General features: G+C 36.6%; 1 protein-coding gene across 3 annotated transcripts; it reads left to right on the top strand.

Moving 5' to 3' along the window:
• The first annotated feature begins 3,021 nt into the window (after window positions 1–3,021).
• Window positions 3,022–11,215, top strand: LOC131166277 (auxin response factor 19-like). 3 transcript variants are annotated; one of them, XM_058124680.1, is made up of 15 exons: window positions 3,043–3,641; window positions 3,958–4,070; window positions 4,594–4,704; window positions 4,794–4,850; window positions 5,023–5,178; window positions 5,251–5,335; window positions 5,469–5,559; window positions 5,747–5,911; window positions 6,208–6,330; window positions 6,557–6,632; window positions 6,727–6,865; window positions 7,766–9,600; window positions 9,702–9,892; window positions 10,537–10,658; window positions 10,771–11,215. In XM_058124680.1, the coding sequence occupies exons 1-14, from the start codon at window positions 3,578–3,580 to the stop codon at window positions 10,655–10,657; spliced, it is 3,327 nt and encodes a 1,108-aa protein (XP_057980663.1). In that variant the 5' UTR covers window positions 3,043–3,577; the 3' UTR covers window position 10,658; window positions 10,771–11,215. The 3 variants fall into 3 exon arrangements, with proteins under 3 accessions (XP_057980664.1, XP_057980662.1, XP_057980663.1); XM_058124681.1 differs by having other exon boundaries at window positions 3,022–3,641; window positions 4,606–4,704; window positions 10,537–11,215; XM_058124679.1 differs by having other exon boundaries at window positions 3,022–3,641; window positions 10,537–11,215.
• The last annotated feature ends 6,840 nt before the right edge of the window (window positions 11,216–18,055 follow it).

Genomic DNA, 18,055 nt, shown 5'->3' with positions numbered 1-18,055 from the left:
CCATGTACTCATCTCTCTTTTTTTTTTTTTTTGAAAAATGAGGATTTCTCTGATCTTTATCATACTAGGTTTTTATGAATTTGAATTATAATTATTTTTCTTGGTATTTTTAATGAGATGCTTTTGAATGAAATAATAGTTTGTCACTCTAACCCCTCAAGGGTGACCCTGGTAAACTCAAGGTTTTCCTAGTTAAATTATTAGGGATTACAATTTTTTATTTAAGATAATAGCTTGGTATTTAAGTGGAGAATAATAGAGGGGCGGACCAGTGGAATAATCGAGTGTCCAAAGGGCCTCAAACACCATCGTTTTTTTTTTTTTTTTAAAAGTTTGTTGCTCTATATGAAAGGTAATAAATTTTAAAATAACTAAGGGTTCATTTAGTTATGGAATATGTTTTTATTTTTTATTTTTAATTTTTCAAAAAATTATAAAAAAAGAATAAAAACATAATTTTCAATCTTACAACATTTGTATGCAAAACATGAAAAATAATAATAATAAAAATGTGGCATTTTTTGGTTGTGGAAGTAGTTTAATTTTTCACTCTAATTTTCTACTTAATTACAAAAATATCACATTGTTTTTTCAATTTTCTATATCTTGTAAAGAAAAGTTGAAATATATCTTTTTTATTATTTTCTAGATTTTAATTTTTTACTCTTATTTGGGAACAGAGAATTTAAAACTTGAGCTTGGATTTATGTGGATTATGATAAAATGCAGCGTAAATTGTATCATTCTTTTCCTTTTTTCCCTCTTCTCTATTGCAATCCCAACTTAAATTCTTTGAACTTACTTATGATAGGGTTCTAGTAAAAAAAATGAGGTAAATTATTATTCCCAGTATCATTACGTCTATTTTTTAAGTGTTTATTGTTCATCTAACCAACTAAACAACAAGTTTTAACAGTTTTGTCACTCGATACTATTAACTACGCATTTTTAATATTTGTGGTTAAATAATCTTCTGACCAATTATCTCTCAATTGATTTTCATTATAAAAAAATTCATTTTTGTTTTATAGCCGTGACAATATGTAAGCATTAAATATAATTTCAAGCATTTATATTTGACCCCACAAAATTAACTTGAGTAGAAACAAACACAACAATAATCATATTAACTTAAACCCAACAATAATTTCAATCATTTTTTTATTTATAAAATAATTACTTGTATAAATAGAATACTTATTAAACTTGTCTATGTTTTAATATTTATAATATAATGATAGATATACTAAATACACACACACACACACATTTAATGCATACTTACGTGGATATTCTTAACTTGGGATATAATACTCACGTTAATAAATTCCCTATTAATTAATATAGAAAATTTATACTTCAATTATTACTGAGCTGCTCAACTCGTGTTTTATTGTGTACTATTTTTATTTTTTTCAAAATATCATATTCTACTGATTTTATATAATAAAAACACAAGTGAAAAAAAGGTTAATTTCGCCCCCACGGGCATGGTGTGGTGGAAATGCATTAGCACGTAAGAAGGAGTATCGGGAGTTCAATTTCAGGTAGATACACTCATGGAGTTAGTGATATCTGTGGATGATGAGAATTTACTCTGTGAGACAGCAGGGACCGTGGATGGTGAGAATTCACTCTATGAGTCAGTAGGGACCATGGATGGTGAGAGTTTTCTATGAGCCAATGGGGGCCGTTGATGGTAATTAAGATGTATCCTGGAGGTCAGGTTGCCCGAACATCCAACTTATGCACGGAAGCCGTGTCTGCATTCTAGACTTTACCTGATTAGCGAGACCTACGGGGAGGACGTTGATCCGTAAGTTTGGTGATGTACCAGGGGGTCCGAAAGGGCTTGTTGGTGGCTGAAGTGTCTATGTAATAAAAAAATAAAAAGGTTCATTTCAAAATGAAGTTGGTTCAAATGGTATAACTTTTTTTCAATGGGTTAGGTAAAAAATTAAAGAATAATATGTTTTTAAAATCTTAGATTATGACTTTAATAAGAAAGTTGATATATCTGAATCAGATAAAAAGGTAGACAACCAAAAATGAAAATTTAAGCATTAATATTTATGTAAATTTTGCAAAGCATATAACATATTGTAATCTCACTACACTATTAAAATGTTCATTTATTGTCCAATGTAATAAATATGAGTTCCACATTGCTAATTTTTTTTAATGAATTTAAACACATATAATCTTAAAAACTCATCCTTTAATAAAATAAACTTTTCACTTCAATATTTTTTTGTCTTATTTGATTTTTTAGCTTTATTTTATTTTATTTTTTTATATAACAAGGGTTGAATGAATTTAGTCATGTTTTGTATCAATATAAATATTAATGCTTAAATTTTCATTTTTGGTCGTCTATATTTTTTTTTCTTTTTAAAAATAATTTTCAAGCCAAGAATACTCCTAACATGTTTGAATCATAAAAATAGAAAAAATAAGAACATAATGTTCTCATCATAACATTGTCATTAAATTTTTTTAAAAAAAAGTAACATGGCACTTTGATTAATAATTTACATGAAAAAAGAATTAAAAATTTGAATTGTTTTTAAAGCAATTCATAAAAAAATTAATAATACTAATTCATTAATTGCATGCAGAAAATAAGAATTAGAGATGTTGGGCTGTGTTTAAAATAATTCATTAAAACAACAAAAGTTGTAGTTAGAAATATGAATATTTTTTTTTTGGAATTAATATGAATTTAAATACAAATTATTATTATTATTATTATTATTATTATTATTAAAGAAAGGGTTGATTGAAGAGGGGAAAAATTAGTGGGAATCATCAAGGTTATAATGGGGAATGATGTGATGGTCAAAAACGTATCGAGTATAAGTCATTAGTTTTGTGTATGGCTTTATGCTTTAGTTGATTGCGATGGGCTAGGGGCAATTTGGGAATCACAAATTGGCAGGAGTTACTTTGTTTGAGAAGCCGAATTTACCTTTTTAACCTTTGAGGTCAACTTGAGTATTCCTCCATTGGTCAGTGTTTTGTGAGAGAGAGAGAGAGAGAGAGAGAGAGAGATGGAGATGTCTGGAGGGTGTAGGGGGGGATAGGGGCAGAGCTGCTGGCATTTGGTCTCTGAAGAACTCAGCAATCAATCCCTCGCCCTTTTTTAAAAGCTTCTTCGTGTTCTTCCCCTGTCGGCGACTTTTCCGGTCACGCCTCTCTTCCCTCTTCTTCCCCCGCCGTCTCTTTCCTTTCCACTTTCCGGCCGCCTCGGCGGCGGCTAGCTCTCACCCCAAGTCCACGAATCTCTTTTCCCATTTTTCCATTCATTGAAAAGTTTTCTGGGAAAATAGTTTATTTCTAAGCGAGCTGATCTGAGCTGAGCTCGCCCCGGGAAGTAACTCTACTCTCGAATCTTCGATCTTCCATCAGCTAATAAGAGCTACTCCGAGCTTGACGAAAATCGTTTATTTGTTGTTTACGGTTGCCTGAAACTGTACGGAGGACCGATTAACGCCGGCGAGATGCAACGGTAGAAGTTTAGGACCAGTTCTCCGTTGAAGGCGATTCGTAAGAGGGTGCAGTTGCCGGAACCCGCTCAATGAAGACGCCGCCGAACGGCGCTCCAGTTGCCGCCGTGTTGACCAACGCCAATTCCTGCGAAGGTCAGTTCTTTCACTCTGCTTTTTCTCTCCATAAGACACATGGTGGATCACATGATAAGGCGTGCGTTGTAGTTTCTCCCTCTTCGTTTTCTTCTACCTGGGTTTGTCGCACTTTCTCGTCATCCTATCAAAGCTCAAAGCGACACTTTTCCAGGGGGAAAAAAGTGAAAATTTGACGATACAACGGGCAGTTCTAAGATTCCATGTTTATCTTTTCTTTTCCTTTCTTGTCTTTTCCCGGGAACCAAACGGGAAGTTTTTTTGTTTTTATTTTTTTAAAAAAACTCTGGGTGCATGACTGACATGTGGATTTCAGGGGAGAAGAAGAACATAAACCCAGAGCTATGGCAAGCGTGTGCAGGGCCTCTGGTGAACTTGCCACCGGCGGGGACACACGTTCTGTATTTTCCTCAAGGACACAGCGAGCAAGTGAGTTCTTCCACTTCACGCTATTGTGCGTCAACTGGGTATATCTGCTTACTGCAGAGCAAATAGCCTTGTACTCTGTAAAGTTTTGTTTTGGGTTTCAACCGTTGTGGAGTTGATTAAATCAAATATCCTTTGGGTTTGGGTGATTTTAGATTGGTTGTGCAATGCAATTGCGATACTCAGGTGTTTGGGAGCATGGATTTCTAGCATTAATGAATTTATATTAGTGTAGCTTTAAAAGAAATTCAAATCCAAGTTCTGAATTCTGAGGGTCCAAACATGGGGTTACTGCAATTCTACAATAGTATCTATCTTTGCGTGTCTGTATTTATATATATTTGGGTGATGGTATTCCTCTTACCATTTTTATCTATGAAAATTTCTGCCTTATCTATTTATTTATTTAATTTTTTTGAGGGGGAGGGGGGGAGGGGAGCGGTTTATTTTTCCTTTCTTACTAATATTTTTCTTGAATAATAAGCTTTAATTTTGAGTAAGCCTGTGTCTTGACCTACTAGTGAAGTTATGTTTTCAGGTTGCTGCATCCATGAAGAAGGATGTGGATGCTCAAATTCCAAATTATCCAAATCTTCCCTCAAAGCTACTATGCCTGCTTCTTAACGTCACACTGCATGTATAATTCACTTTCTCTTGTCCTCTTTCTTTGAAATTTGTAATTTCTTATTAATTACTGTTACAAAGTTCTCATGTTTAATTTTGTAGGCGGACCCAGAAACAGATGAAGTATATGCTCAGATGACCCTCCAGCCAGTTCCCTCTGTAAGGACCTGCTTTACTCCTCGGGGATCTTTGTAAATGATGCTACACCTGATATCCTTAAATCTATAAGACAATGGAATATTATTGTGACTTAATTGATTCATAAAAAAGGAAATGATTTAGAAGTAACAGAATATAAATTTTAGCAAAATTAATGGCATTTCCTGTGCAGTTTGACAAGGAAGCATTGGTGAGATCTGATCTTGCGCTCAAGACAAATAAACCACAGACTGAGTTTTTCTGTAAAACACTGACAGCGAGTGATACAAGCACTCATGGAGGATTCTCCGTACCCCGCCGTGCTGCTGAAAAAATTTTCCCTCCTCTTGTAAGAAGGCTGTCTTATTTGCAATTTTACTTCATTGGTTTCATAGTTTTATCTTATTCCTTATCTTCTCAGGATTTCTCTATGCAACCACCTGCTCAAGAACTTGTCGCAAAGGATTTGCATGATAATTTGTGGACCTTCCGCCATATCTATCGTGGTACGTTTATATTGCAGCCTTCTGGAAGATCATTGGTTGAACCTGTAATGACTGTTTCCTTATAATTGCTACAGTTCTATGTCATTTCATCTCTTAACTGCTGATGCAATCTCCTGGTTTTCTCATGACTCAGGACAACCAAAACGCCATTTGCTGACAACAGGGTGGAGCCTGTTTGTTAGTGGAAAGAGGCTTTTGGCAGGTGACTCAGTCTTATTCATTAGGTAATGAGAAAGAGTCATGCTTCCTGAAAATTTTATATTTTTGACTGCACTCTAACTTTTATGCTTTGGAAAAAGCTTGGTTGCTTGATGTAAGCATGTGTATTTTTTTTTTCTAGTTGGGTCTGCTGTTCTGAATGTCAGCAAATCCACATGTGATGCCATACTAATTTCCTATGGTTGTGAGCAGGGATGAAAAGCAGCAGCTTCTCCTGGGTATCAGACGGGCAAACAGGCAACCTGCCAATTTATCATCATCAGTGTTGTCAAGTGACAGCATGCATATTGGGATTCTAGCTGCAGCAGCCCATGCAGCTGCTAACAATAGCCCCTTTACTGTGTTTTACAATCCAAGGTAAATCAACTTTGCATTAACACATGCAACATTTATTATATTATTATGAACCATGGTGCATTGTTGTCTGTTGTCTGTCAAGTTGTTTTAATGCTCTGGTCCAGACCCACTAGCCCAAAATCCTCAACCCAAGTTGCTTGGTAGATGGTAGTAGGCTTGCCACGTCTTACAAGCCACAAAAATACTCACTTCACAAGCAAGTGTGGATTGAGAATTGGGTATCACAGTTTTTAATTTGGACAAACTAAATCATTTATTCTGAGTATGTTCCTGAACTGTAGTCTTTAAATTAGCAGGGCTAGTCCATCAGAATTTGTTATTCCTTTGGCCAAATACTACAAGGCAGTATACAGCAACCAAATATCCCCGGGCATGCGCTTTCGGATGATGTTTGAAACTGAGGAATCAGGAACAAGAAGGTGCTTGCATTTTGTTTGTTTGTTTTTTTTTTTTTTTCTAGTATTTGTGGATCATCAATTTCATGTCAGCTGGTTGTAACTTGTGAGGAAATGCACATGAAGTTCTAAAAGCAATTGAATACTAATGATGATTTGATGTACCTTAAGTAACGAAAAACTGGTTTAGGAAATTTCTGGAAGTTAAAGGGGTTCTAAAATACTTAAAGAATGGAGCATCGTTCTGCAGGTATATGGGTACAATTACAGGTATCAGTGATCTAGATCCAGTTAGGTGGAAGAACTCGCAATGGCGTAATTTGCAGGTATTAGATTTTGAAGTTTGTTAAGGAATACTAATTAGGTTATCCTGTAGAAGAATATGCCTTACCCTTCTAGTTGCAACTTATTCTTCAATAGGTTGGCTGGGATGAGTCAACTGCTGGGGAAAGGCGCAACCGGGTTTCAATCTGGGAGATTGAACCTGTGACAGCCCCATTTTTCTTCTGCCCACCTCCATTTATTAGACCAAAGCGTCCAAGGCAACCGGGAATGCCAGGTACTTCCATATGCTACTTCAACTTTCAATAATTATGTAAGTGGTGTATTTTTTACATTTACTTTGTAGAATGCTGTAATCCATCAATTTTCACAGAATTTTTTTTTTAAGAGAAAATATTCCCTTGAACACCACCTAGCAGGTTTATTTTGGACTATTGGTCCATCACTGTTACCTTAGCATCTACTTTGGATGTTTGACACTATTCTGTACAGTGTTGAAACCTCTCTGTTGGTTGAGCCTGCAGAGGAGTTGTCCAGGATACAAATGCATGCCAATAGCTGATATTTAGTCTACAATAAAAAACAACGAACAACAATCAAGCTTTGTCTCACTAGGTGGAAAATATTATATGCACTACCAGAAAATGCGTATACCATTTGAAACTACAAATTGGTATGAATGATGGATTGTCTGATGTGTGCTAAGGTTATTATTAATGTTGTGTTTGGTTCACTAAATGGAATAGAGTGGGAATGGAATAGCAGTTGTGGTAGGATATAATATATTTTCTGTTCTTTTATTAAAGAAAAAGTGAAGCCATTTTAACGTCAATGGCCATGTAAAAGTTGTATTTCTTTTCCAACTAACATGGAGTAGACAAGTAGTGACTATTTCCAAATCTCACTATGGGAATATTGTTGACTATTGTGTGGCCATTTGCTTTAGAATGACAACCTTCCCTGCACCAATATATATTCATTTTGTGAGCCAAATGCAATGGAAGATTTTGAAGATGTTTCATATGTTCTCTCCGATCTTGTTGCCGGAAATAGTATGATTCTTGTTTAGGTTATCGTAATTCAAAGTGTAAATATAAGGAATGCACTCTTTCTTGCTCAACCTTGATTCAAATTATTAACTTCTGTAGAATAATTCTGCAATGTATTTCGTCTGTAGATGATGAATCATATGAACTTGATAACCTATTCAAAAGGACAATGCCTTGGCTTGGGGATGATATCTGCGTGAAGGATCCCCAGGCTTTGCCTGGCCTGAGTTTAGTTCAGTGGATGAACATGCAGCAGAATTCTTCCATTAACTCTATCCAGCCAAATTACATGAATTCCCTATCTGGATCTGTTCTGCAAAACCTTGCTGGTGCTGATCTTTCCCGTCAGTTAGGTTTGTCAGCACCACACATTCTCCAACAGAACAATTTACAACTAAATGCCCAGAGGCAACCACAGCAAGTGCAACAGCATGAACAGCTTTCGAAGCTACCACCCACACTAAACCAATTGAGCTCCATTCTACAGCCACAGCAACAGTTAACTGAAATTGCTCAGCAACCAAGGCAAAATTTGATTAATCAAACTTTACCCTCAACACAAGTTCAGGCCCAACTTTTGCAACCTCAAGCTCTTGTCCAGTCACACAATATTCTTCAGCAGCAACCTTCTGCTCAGAATCATCAGCTCCACAGGAATCTCCCACAAAACCAGGTGCACCAACAGCAACAAGCACAGCAGCAACAAATTGCACCTCAAAATCAGCAGCAAAACCTGATGCCATCTCAGGTGCCTGATCAAGTGACCCATCATCAGTTGCAGATGTCTGACAACCAAATTCAGGTTCAACTGTTACAGAAACTTCAGCAACCACGGCAATCGCTTTTTTCACAGCAGTCTACGATGCAACAGCCTTCTCAACTTATCCAAGATCAACAGAGGCAGCTTTTAGATGTGTCTCAGAGCTTTTCTCGGTCTGTGATGCCCACCCAGATGCTGGAAATGCCTCAAGCAACTGCCACCACTCTTCCACAGTCTCATATCATACCACAGCAGATGATGAAGAATAACAGCCAAACAAATATTCAGATCCCCAATCAGCAGCAGAAGCTTCCGCAGCAGCAACCTGGCTTGTTGCCTGATTTGCCTGTGCATGTTGGGCTATCCCCAACCCCAACAACGACTAATCAACTCTCTACAGTTGGTAGTGGTATGGCTGCAGGAGGGGGGCAATCTGGCATTACTGATGATGCTCCATCCTGCTCTACATCACCTTCCACAAACAACTGCCCAAATGCAGTTCAGTCAATAATGAATAGTAGAACCCATCGAAGCATGACTATGGGGGAGGAGATTACTCAGTCCTCTGCCATGCTCTTGAGTCCAAGTGGATTGGAAGCTATGACAGCCAGTGCTAACTTAGTTAAGGATTTGCAGCAGAAATCAGATATCAGGCCTTCGTTAAACATATCTAAGAGTCAAAATCAAGGATTTTTCTCTCAACCAACTTATACAAATGTTGGCGGAGGCCAGATGGATTACCTGGATACGTCGTCTTCAGCAACTTCAGTTTGCCTCTCTCAGAGTGATGCCCATTTACAGCAGAACAACCACCCTTCATCTATTAGTCAGCACTCAATTTTATTCAGAGACACAAGTCAAGATGGGGATGCTCAGGCTGATCCCAAAAACAGTGTTCCATTTGGTAGTAGCATTGATGGCCAGCTGGGAATACCCTTAGTTTCTGACTCTTTGCTAACAAAGGGCATGATAGGTTCGGAGAAGGATTTCTCAAACAATGTGTCTTCAGGAAGCATGCTTGCCAACTTTGAGAACTCCAAAGATGCTCAACAGGAACTTTCATCCTCAATGGTCTCCCAGTCATTTGGAGTTCCAGATATGACGTTCAATTCAATTGATTCCACTATAAATGATGGTAGCTTCATGAACAGTGGTTCCTGGGCCCCAGCACCTCAACTTCCACGGATACGGACATTTACTAAGGTTTGATGTTTCAGATAAACATTTTAGCAACTAAATCTCTGCCTTGTCTCTCATCTTCCGCCCCATTTATCAAGTTCTCATTTAGAGAATGTTTTTTGAAGGTGTACAAGCGTGGAGCTGTTGGGAGATCTATTGATATCACCCGTTATTCAGGATATGATGAACTTAAACAAGACCTGGCTCGTAGATTTGGTATAGAGGGACTGCTGGAGGACCGACAGAGGATAGGCTGGAAACTTGTGTATGTTGATCATGAGAGTGATCTCTTGCTAGTGGGAGATGACCCCTGGGTGTAAGTTTACCTGAATTTTTTTTTTCTTTTCTGTCTGAGAGCTTTTCATCTTTTCTTATTTTTTTCCTTTCTATGTTTCTTTTAAAGAAGTATTTGTAAATTAGAAGGGGCTAGTCCTTTTAGATCAAAATCAGTTTCACAGCACTTAGTAGCAAGTTGTTTGCTTAATGTTTTGCATTTAACGTCCCAGACAATTCTCACCTAAAGCCTAGAAAGGAGAGATTAGATCTGTGGTGCTACTTTAGTGATGCTGTTTGATTTTAGAAATTCCACTAGTGAAGTGAATGATCTTCTGCGCAGTTAAGTTCCTTGTGGTGTTTCTGAAGAGCTGGAGAACAGTGTCTTTTTAATTGCCTTCGGTTGTGTTCCAAATTCTTCATAAGCATGTAATGAACTCCCACAGGAACCTCATGAGGGTTATCTTTGTGTCTGGATATGGCCCTTGAGAAGAACAACCTACCCAAACTAACACTGAGATCTTTCCCCAGTGGACCATTCAGATCTTGCTTCCACTAGAAACTAGTTTATCAAATCTCAATTACCACTTGCATTCTGAATAATTCCTGGTCTGAAGAATCTCTACAGCTCAAGTTGATATGATTTACTAATGTCAAGCTGACATAATTTGATCTGCAACATTGCAGGGAGTTTGTGAACTGTGTCCGCCATATTAGGATCCTGTCCCCTCAAGAAGTCCAGCAGATGAGCTTGGATGGCGTTCTTCCCAATCAAGCATGCAGCAGCTCTGATGGTGGGAATGTTTAATGTACCCTTCCAGACTTCTAGTGATTCTCATGAAGGATAAAAAGGTTACTTATATTCCTAGTAAAATCCTGTTGAATGGCTCTCCAATGATTGACATTTTAATCATTGCTCAGTTACCTGTCGCATCAAATCTTGAAGGCCCAACTGAAGGTAGTGGTGATTGGGTTGAAGAATGAAACATGGACAGTTGGAGTTGGTTTCTTAATTTTAATACCAGCTCAGGAATTACAGATGGCCATGGGTGAGGGGAACATGTGGTAGCTGATAAATTAATTGGCAGAACTGACTGGTCTTAAGTGCTACTAGATGAAGGTGCATTCCCCAGCTTTTGATGACCTTGTCTGGCATGCATTACCATATCTTGATATACTGGTATGCTTGTTAGGAGGTCAGTTGGTTTGTTGTTACCCTTTTAGGAGTTTAAACTTAATTTCCACTCGGCTGCATTGTAGAAAGCAAAAGCTTAAAAATTTGTATGGCTTAGTTTCGATTGTATAGATGTGTAGAATTCTTGTACAAGGCTCCGGGTAAAACACAAATGGAAATTTCTTATGCAGATACCAGGACTTCATAACCCACAATGATATGGGTGCTTTTTCTGTAGTTTTAAGGAAATGGAGGAACCTAAAGCTTTATACATACTTATGCCCAGAAAGAGTCACCAGTAATTCAAAGCCTCCGTGCCTGCCCGAGCTTTCCCCACGACTGCCCGGCCTGTAGTGTTTGTGGTTGTCTGGAAGCATTTGTCCCAACCATCTTTAAAAGAAAATGCCCTGGTACTAGTTTTAAATATAAATTAGTTAAGAAGCCCCTGCTGTGTTACAATCTGGATTATGGCAGGCCAACATCTTATGTATATTCCTGCTGTGAAAATGAACCCATTATTTGCTTTCCAATCATGACCTCAATGTATGCTGTGCACAGCGGATATATCCAGCAACCATGCAAAACCAGTGTCCTGGTTATACAAGTGTACAAATTTGGTCACCATGCATAGAAGCTGCAAATACAGCAGCTACTGCTTACAGGAACAAGAATCTGTCAAATTCCTTATGGAGTAGAATCTGCCACTCCTCCCCCCCGGCCCCCCTATTTTTTTTAAAAAATAAAAATAAAAAATAGAAAAGGATCTCTCCACAAATAGCATCATTAGGGCTGCAAACGAGTTGAGCTGCTTGGGAGCTACTTGGTGTTTGGTGTTTGGCTTGGGTGGCTCGCTAGAAGTTGTTTATTAAGCTAAAAGCTATTGAGTTCTAATTCTAAGCTTGTTCTTTACTTGCTAAACTTGTGAGCTGGTTTGTTTATTAGCTCACTGAGCTTGCCAGACAGCTCATTTAATGGCTCATTACTAGTTTGTAAACAAACTTGATATTAAGATTGTGAGCTAACTTGATGTTAATCTCATTAAATATTAAGTTTTTAAATACTGAAATATATTTTCTTTGAATTATCATTGTTAGTTATAAGTATCTTTAACTAGTTTAAGAGTTTGACTCATTTATTAATTTGAAACTAGTTTTTGTAGAGTCATAGAGTTTTAACTTGAGCTTCAGCTTTTGATCTATACTTAAGCTCTTGTTTATTAATGCAAAATTGCATTATTTACGTTAAGTTCAAATCGAACTGGAATTATATATATATATCTTTAACTAGTTTACGAGTTTGACTCATTTATTAATTTGAAACAAGTTTTAATAGAATTATAGAGTTTTAACTTGAGTTTCAGCTTTTGAGCTATACTTATCTTTTGTGTTTATTAATGCAAAATTGCATTATTTGAGTCAAATTCAAATTGAATCCAAATTATATATATATATATATATACATATACTAAGTCAGCCGAGCTTGAACAACATATTTTAAGCTTGATTTGAGCTTGAGTGGAGCTTGAATTTGTCAAGCCTCGACCTTGGCTTATTTGCCACATTAAAAGCATCAGGCTAAGGGAGAGTTCTCAAAAATAAAAGAATTGCTTGCAGCCAAATGTGGTAGATAGAGGCAGCCCACAGACGTTTATAGATTGTGTTTCATCACAAGAAAAAATATTACAAGAGCAAATTACAAGTAAAATGAGTTGGAATTAGTTGATTTTTTTATTCTCAAAAATTTTAACAAATCATGTGATACCATATCGCTTGTGATTTGCTCATGTGATCTTTTTCTTTTGACGAGTAGAATTTATTTTTGATAGATTTGCCCTGCAGTTGTTATCAAATGCGGAGTTTATCCAAGGAAGCTCCTCCTCGCAAATGCTAGGTATATAAGATGAATTTTATAACATGTCTAAAAATGTTTTCTGTTTAATGATAGCATATTTAGTAAATCTGTTAGTATTCTTCCCTTAATGGCGCATTTGGTTCGGTGACCAAGATTTGTAGAATTAGACTGGACTAAATTGAAGCGTACTGAATTGGCTACAATTGTTATTCTGTCCTATGTTTGAATTTAAAATTCATTGAACATACTAGTCATTAGAAAGACCAAAATGGCCAAGATATGTTTTCCCCAACCTGAAATTACCCTTGCTCATTGCCAAGCTTGTCAGAAAATCAAGCCAAGTAATGGAGCTGCCAGCATTGAAGAGCATGGTATCTGGTATTGATGTCTGGTGTGAGTTATTTGAATCACTGTCGAGAGTGAGCTCGTCCAATCGTTGCAAGATGTAGCCAGGGGCTGCCGTTCCAAAGATAATAGGATTAATTTCAAATTGATGTCTTGAAGACATCAAACAATGTTTTTGAAGAATCATAAGAGTGCTTAGCAAGATTTGAAGATTTGAATAGATCTGAACTCTTATATTCCTTTTGCAGACAATGATCTGAAGATTTGAACTTTCAAATCGGCGCCATTCATGGTGATGAACCCAAGGGTGGGTGGGGGCATCCTTGTATTGTGGCTAGGGTAACTTGGTGCCAGCGGCGATTGGTCTTGCTGGAGAAGATGAGTGAGCGGTGGGTGGCTGAACTGAATCGCGAAGGGGGACGATCTCTCATCAACGGGTAACTGATGGTGCTGCTTTTGAGGCTAGCTCGACTTGGTGCAGGGTCAATTGGTCTTCCTGGAGAAGATGAGTGGGAGGTTGATGGTTGTGCAAGATTGGGAATTGGGAGTGGGGGCATCATCTGTCAAGTTATACATGGACTGAAAAATATTTTTCTATATGTCAAATACAGATTACATGATTGTATTTATACAATACAAGAATCAAGAAGTAAGACGCTAGCTAACTTAACTAACTATAACCATACTAACTAACTCATCTTCTTCTCTTCTAATTTAACATGTGTAGCCTTGGATTTTAGCTCCAGTTGTTCAATCCTTGAGGCAATATTCCAACACCCCCCCCCCCCCCTCTCTCAAGATGAACACATTTATTGTGAATGTGCATCTTGCGAAGATTATAATGAAAAGGAAGAGAGTTGAGAGGTTTTGTAAAAATGTCTGTTAACTGCAATCGTGAAGGAACATGGAATAGCTTTATGATACTTTGTTGTAGTTTTTCTCGAATGAGATGGCAATCTATCTCTATGTGCTTGGTTCTCTCATGTTGGATTGGATTAGTTGCAATGGACAAGGTTGATTTACTATCGGTATAAACCAAAGCTAGCTGTTGATGGGTAATATGCAAATCATGTAGTGCATAAAGAAGCCATTGAATTTCATAAGCCATTGTCTTTTGCTTCAGTTGAGGACCTACTGATAGTAGCTTGCTCTTTACTCTTCCAAGAAAGTAGTGAATTGCCCAAGAAAATAGTAAAACCAGTGACACTCCTTCGAGTGTCAATACACCCTGCCCAATCACTATCGGAGAAAGCCTTTAGTTGCAGTTCTGAAGAAGTTGGAAAGAATAACCGTTGACCAGGAGTTGCCTTTAAATACTTGAGAACTTGAATGGTAGCTTAGAAATGACTAACTGCTGGTTTGGCTAAAAACTGACTGAGAACCTAGACTGAAAATGCAAGATCAGGTCGATTTAAAGTTAAATATAACAACTGCCCAACCAATCTTCTATAGGCTAAAGGATCCTCATACGAATCAGAATCTGAAGCAGTGAGTTTTAAATTTGAGTTCTGGTTATCTCCAAACCGAGAAAGTATTTGAGTTCCCCCAAATCCTTAATTGTAAACTTGTCATGGAGAAAAGATTTAAGCAACTCTATTTTAATTAAATTGTCACTGGCCAAAAGAATATCATCTACATAGACCAGTAAAGTTATGAAAGATGATTTAGATTTTTTTGATAAACAAAGAACAATCAGAGGTACCTTGAGTAGAACCATAAGCAAGCAATGTTGTGCACAATTTAGCAAACCATTGCCTAGATGCTTGCTTCAAACCATATAAACTCTTTAAAAGTTTACAAACTTTATTCTCCCCTTTGACAACCAAACCAGGGGGCAAGTTCATATAAACTTCTTCATGCAAGTCATCATGTAAGAATGCATTGTTAATATCCAACTAGTGAAGATGCCAATTTTTAATAGCAGCTATAGGAAGCAATAACTAAATAGAAGTTATTTTTGCTACAGGAGAAAAAGTGTCAAAGAAATCTAACCCTTCTTGTTGAGTGTAGCCTTTAGCTACTAATCTAGCTTTGTACCTCTCAATAGTTCCATCTACCGTATACTTGATTTGAAATACCCACTTACAACCAATGGTTTGTTTATTTTTAGGAAGAGTAACAAGTTCCCAAGTCTTATTTAATTCTAAAGCATTTATTCCATTTTGCATTGCAGCTTGCCATTCAGGTATTTGAGCAGCCAATTTGTAAGTTTTGGGTTCTGTGGAGGCTGAAATGGAGACTAGAAAAGCTTCATGAGAAGGAGACAATCGCTTTTCAGAAAGAAAATCAAATATGGGATATAAAATATCTTTATTAGGAGAACAATCATCAATAGCAGATGAGGGAGTTGCAAGTGGAACTTGGGAAGCAGTACCACAATAAAAATTCTGCAAGTAGCTTGGTTTTCGTGTAATTCTTGAAGATTTTCTGAGTTGTGATGAAACAATATTAGGTATGGGATCATTGTTCAAAGATGTTTGATGATTGATGGTTGATTGTGAAGATGATAGAGGAGGTTGATTAGAAGAAATATCAAAGAATGAAAATAGAAGTTCGAGGTGGAAGCTGTTAAAGGGAATAAGAAGGTATGTGTTTCAGGATTAGATGGAAAAGCCTTGAAAGGAAAGATATTTTCAGAAAAGACTACATTTCTCTAGATGAAAACCTTATTGGTATTAAGGTCCATTAATTTGTAGCCTTTTATGTCAAAAGGATAACTCAAGAATAAACATTTGGTAGATCTTGGATCAAATTTATGTCTATGAGTTGTGAGTGTTGATGCAAAACAAAGACAACTAAACACTTTGAGGTGAGAAAGATTAGGAGGTTTATCGAAAAGCATTTCGAATGGTGTTTTGTTGTTAAGAAGAGGAGTTGGAATTCTGTTTATGATGTGAGCTGCAGTTAATACACAGTTACTCCAAAAGGATAAAGGCATATTTGCTTGAAATAGTAAGGCTCTGACAGTGTTTAATAAATGTTGGTGTTTTCTTTCCACAACTCCATTTTGTTGTGGAGTTTCCACACAACTTCTTTGATGTATAATGTCATGGTCATTATAGAATTGAGTCAAAAGAAATTCAAGACCATTATCTGATCTCACTATTTTAACAGGAATATTGAACTGAGTTACTACCATTGTGCAAGTTTTTTTAAGGATAGAAGAAACTTCAGATTTTATCTTGAGCATATATACCCAAGTACAATGTGTATAGTCATCAACTACAGTAAGAAAATACGCGAAACCAAATGGGAAACAACATTGAATGGTCCCCATATATCACAATGGATCATATCAAACTTGTTATTTGAACAGGACTGAGATACAGGAAATGAAAGCTTTCTTTGTTTTGCTAAATGACATACATCACAAACATGTGTTGTATTGAAAGATATTGACTCTAGCTGTTTAAGATAAGGTAACCTTGAGTTAGAAACATGGCCAAGTATGTAATGCCAAGTATCTAATTGAGTTTGGGTAATGGTTGAAGCCAAGGATGAAGAATGAAACTTGGTTTGGTTGTGAGTAGCACACTTTGAAGGAACTTGAGATAGGTGGTACAGTCCGTGTTTCTCAAATGCAATCCCAATCATCTTCTTTGTTGATTGGTCTTGTAGAAGGCAGTAGGAGTCAAAGAAAGAAACACAAATGTTAGATTGCTTTGTCAATTTAGAAACAGATAGTAAATTGAATGAAAAACTAGGAACATATAACACATCATGTAAAGATAGTATGTTTGAAATACAAATACTTCCAATGCATGAAGCTGGAACAGAGTTCCCATTTGGCAAATTTATGGAAGTGTTGATTGGTGTAGGTTAAGAAGAATATAATAGTGGTGAACATATCATGTGGTTTGTTGCACCTGTATCCAGAATCCATGAGTATACATTCTGTAGGGATGAAGAAGCTGAATAGCAAAGATTTGAAGGGTTACCAGAAAATTGAGAAGTAACAATGTTGACAGCTGGGGAAGGGTTACCAGATTCATCATTTCAATGAAAATGTAAGGTGCATTGGTAACCCAAATTGCTAACACCAGAAACTTATAACGATTTTACTATGTACTCAATTCTATCTTTGGGACGTGTAATTCCTAAATCTTAATTAGTGATAATTTAATTGCAAAACAATCTTCAAAAATTTTGAGATTTTACTAATTAATCAAATAATCCACCAATCCTTGGAAGTCGATACCAATTCTTAATGTAATATGATTCAACTTCCAATGATTAATGCATAGCCTCAAGGTCCCATTATGTTTCTTAGTGAATAACATAGGTGCAACCTATGATGATATACTAGGTCGAACAAATTCCTTGTCGAGAAAATCTTCTAATTGCACCCTAGGTTGCCTTAGTTAAGTTAATGTCATTCTATATGAAGTAGTCGACATAGGCTCCATTCTTAGCGCCAAATCAATATTAAATTCAATCTCCCCTTGGAGATAGCCATGATAAGTCATTTGGGAAGAATATCTAAAAATTCATCACTCCATTTGGATCTCTAAGTACTACTTTATTTTGAAAACAATCAACTAGGTGTATAATAAATATATAACCACCAATGGTTAGCCTCATCTTTAAACAGTGAACTTGCAATGATGACTCATACTCATCAAGGACCATACCTGCTGGGACATCTCAGACTAGGATGTGTAATCATTTGCCTGTTAGATCAAATGTATAAAAGGCACTTTAAAACTCTCATCATAGCTTTGTAATTCGTTTGAGTAAAAATTATATGAGCTTCTAAACATTCCCTAGAATTTTAATCATCCAATTCCTTTCAATGCCAAAATAATGCACAGACTTACACTTTTAAATTAGGGTAAA

This window comes from Malania oleifera, chromosome 10, assembly GCF_029873635.1.
Source record: "Malania oleifera isolate guangnan ecotype guangnan chromosome 10, ASM2987363v1, whole genome shotgun sequence".
Taxonomy (NCBI): Eukaryota; Viridiplantae; Streptophyta; class Magnoliopsida; order Santalales; family Ximeniaceae; genus Malania; species Malania oleifera.
The sequence above is the reverse complement of the archived record's forward strand: the minus strand, read 5'-3'. Positions and strand labels throughout refer to the sequence as shown.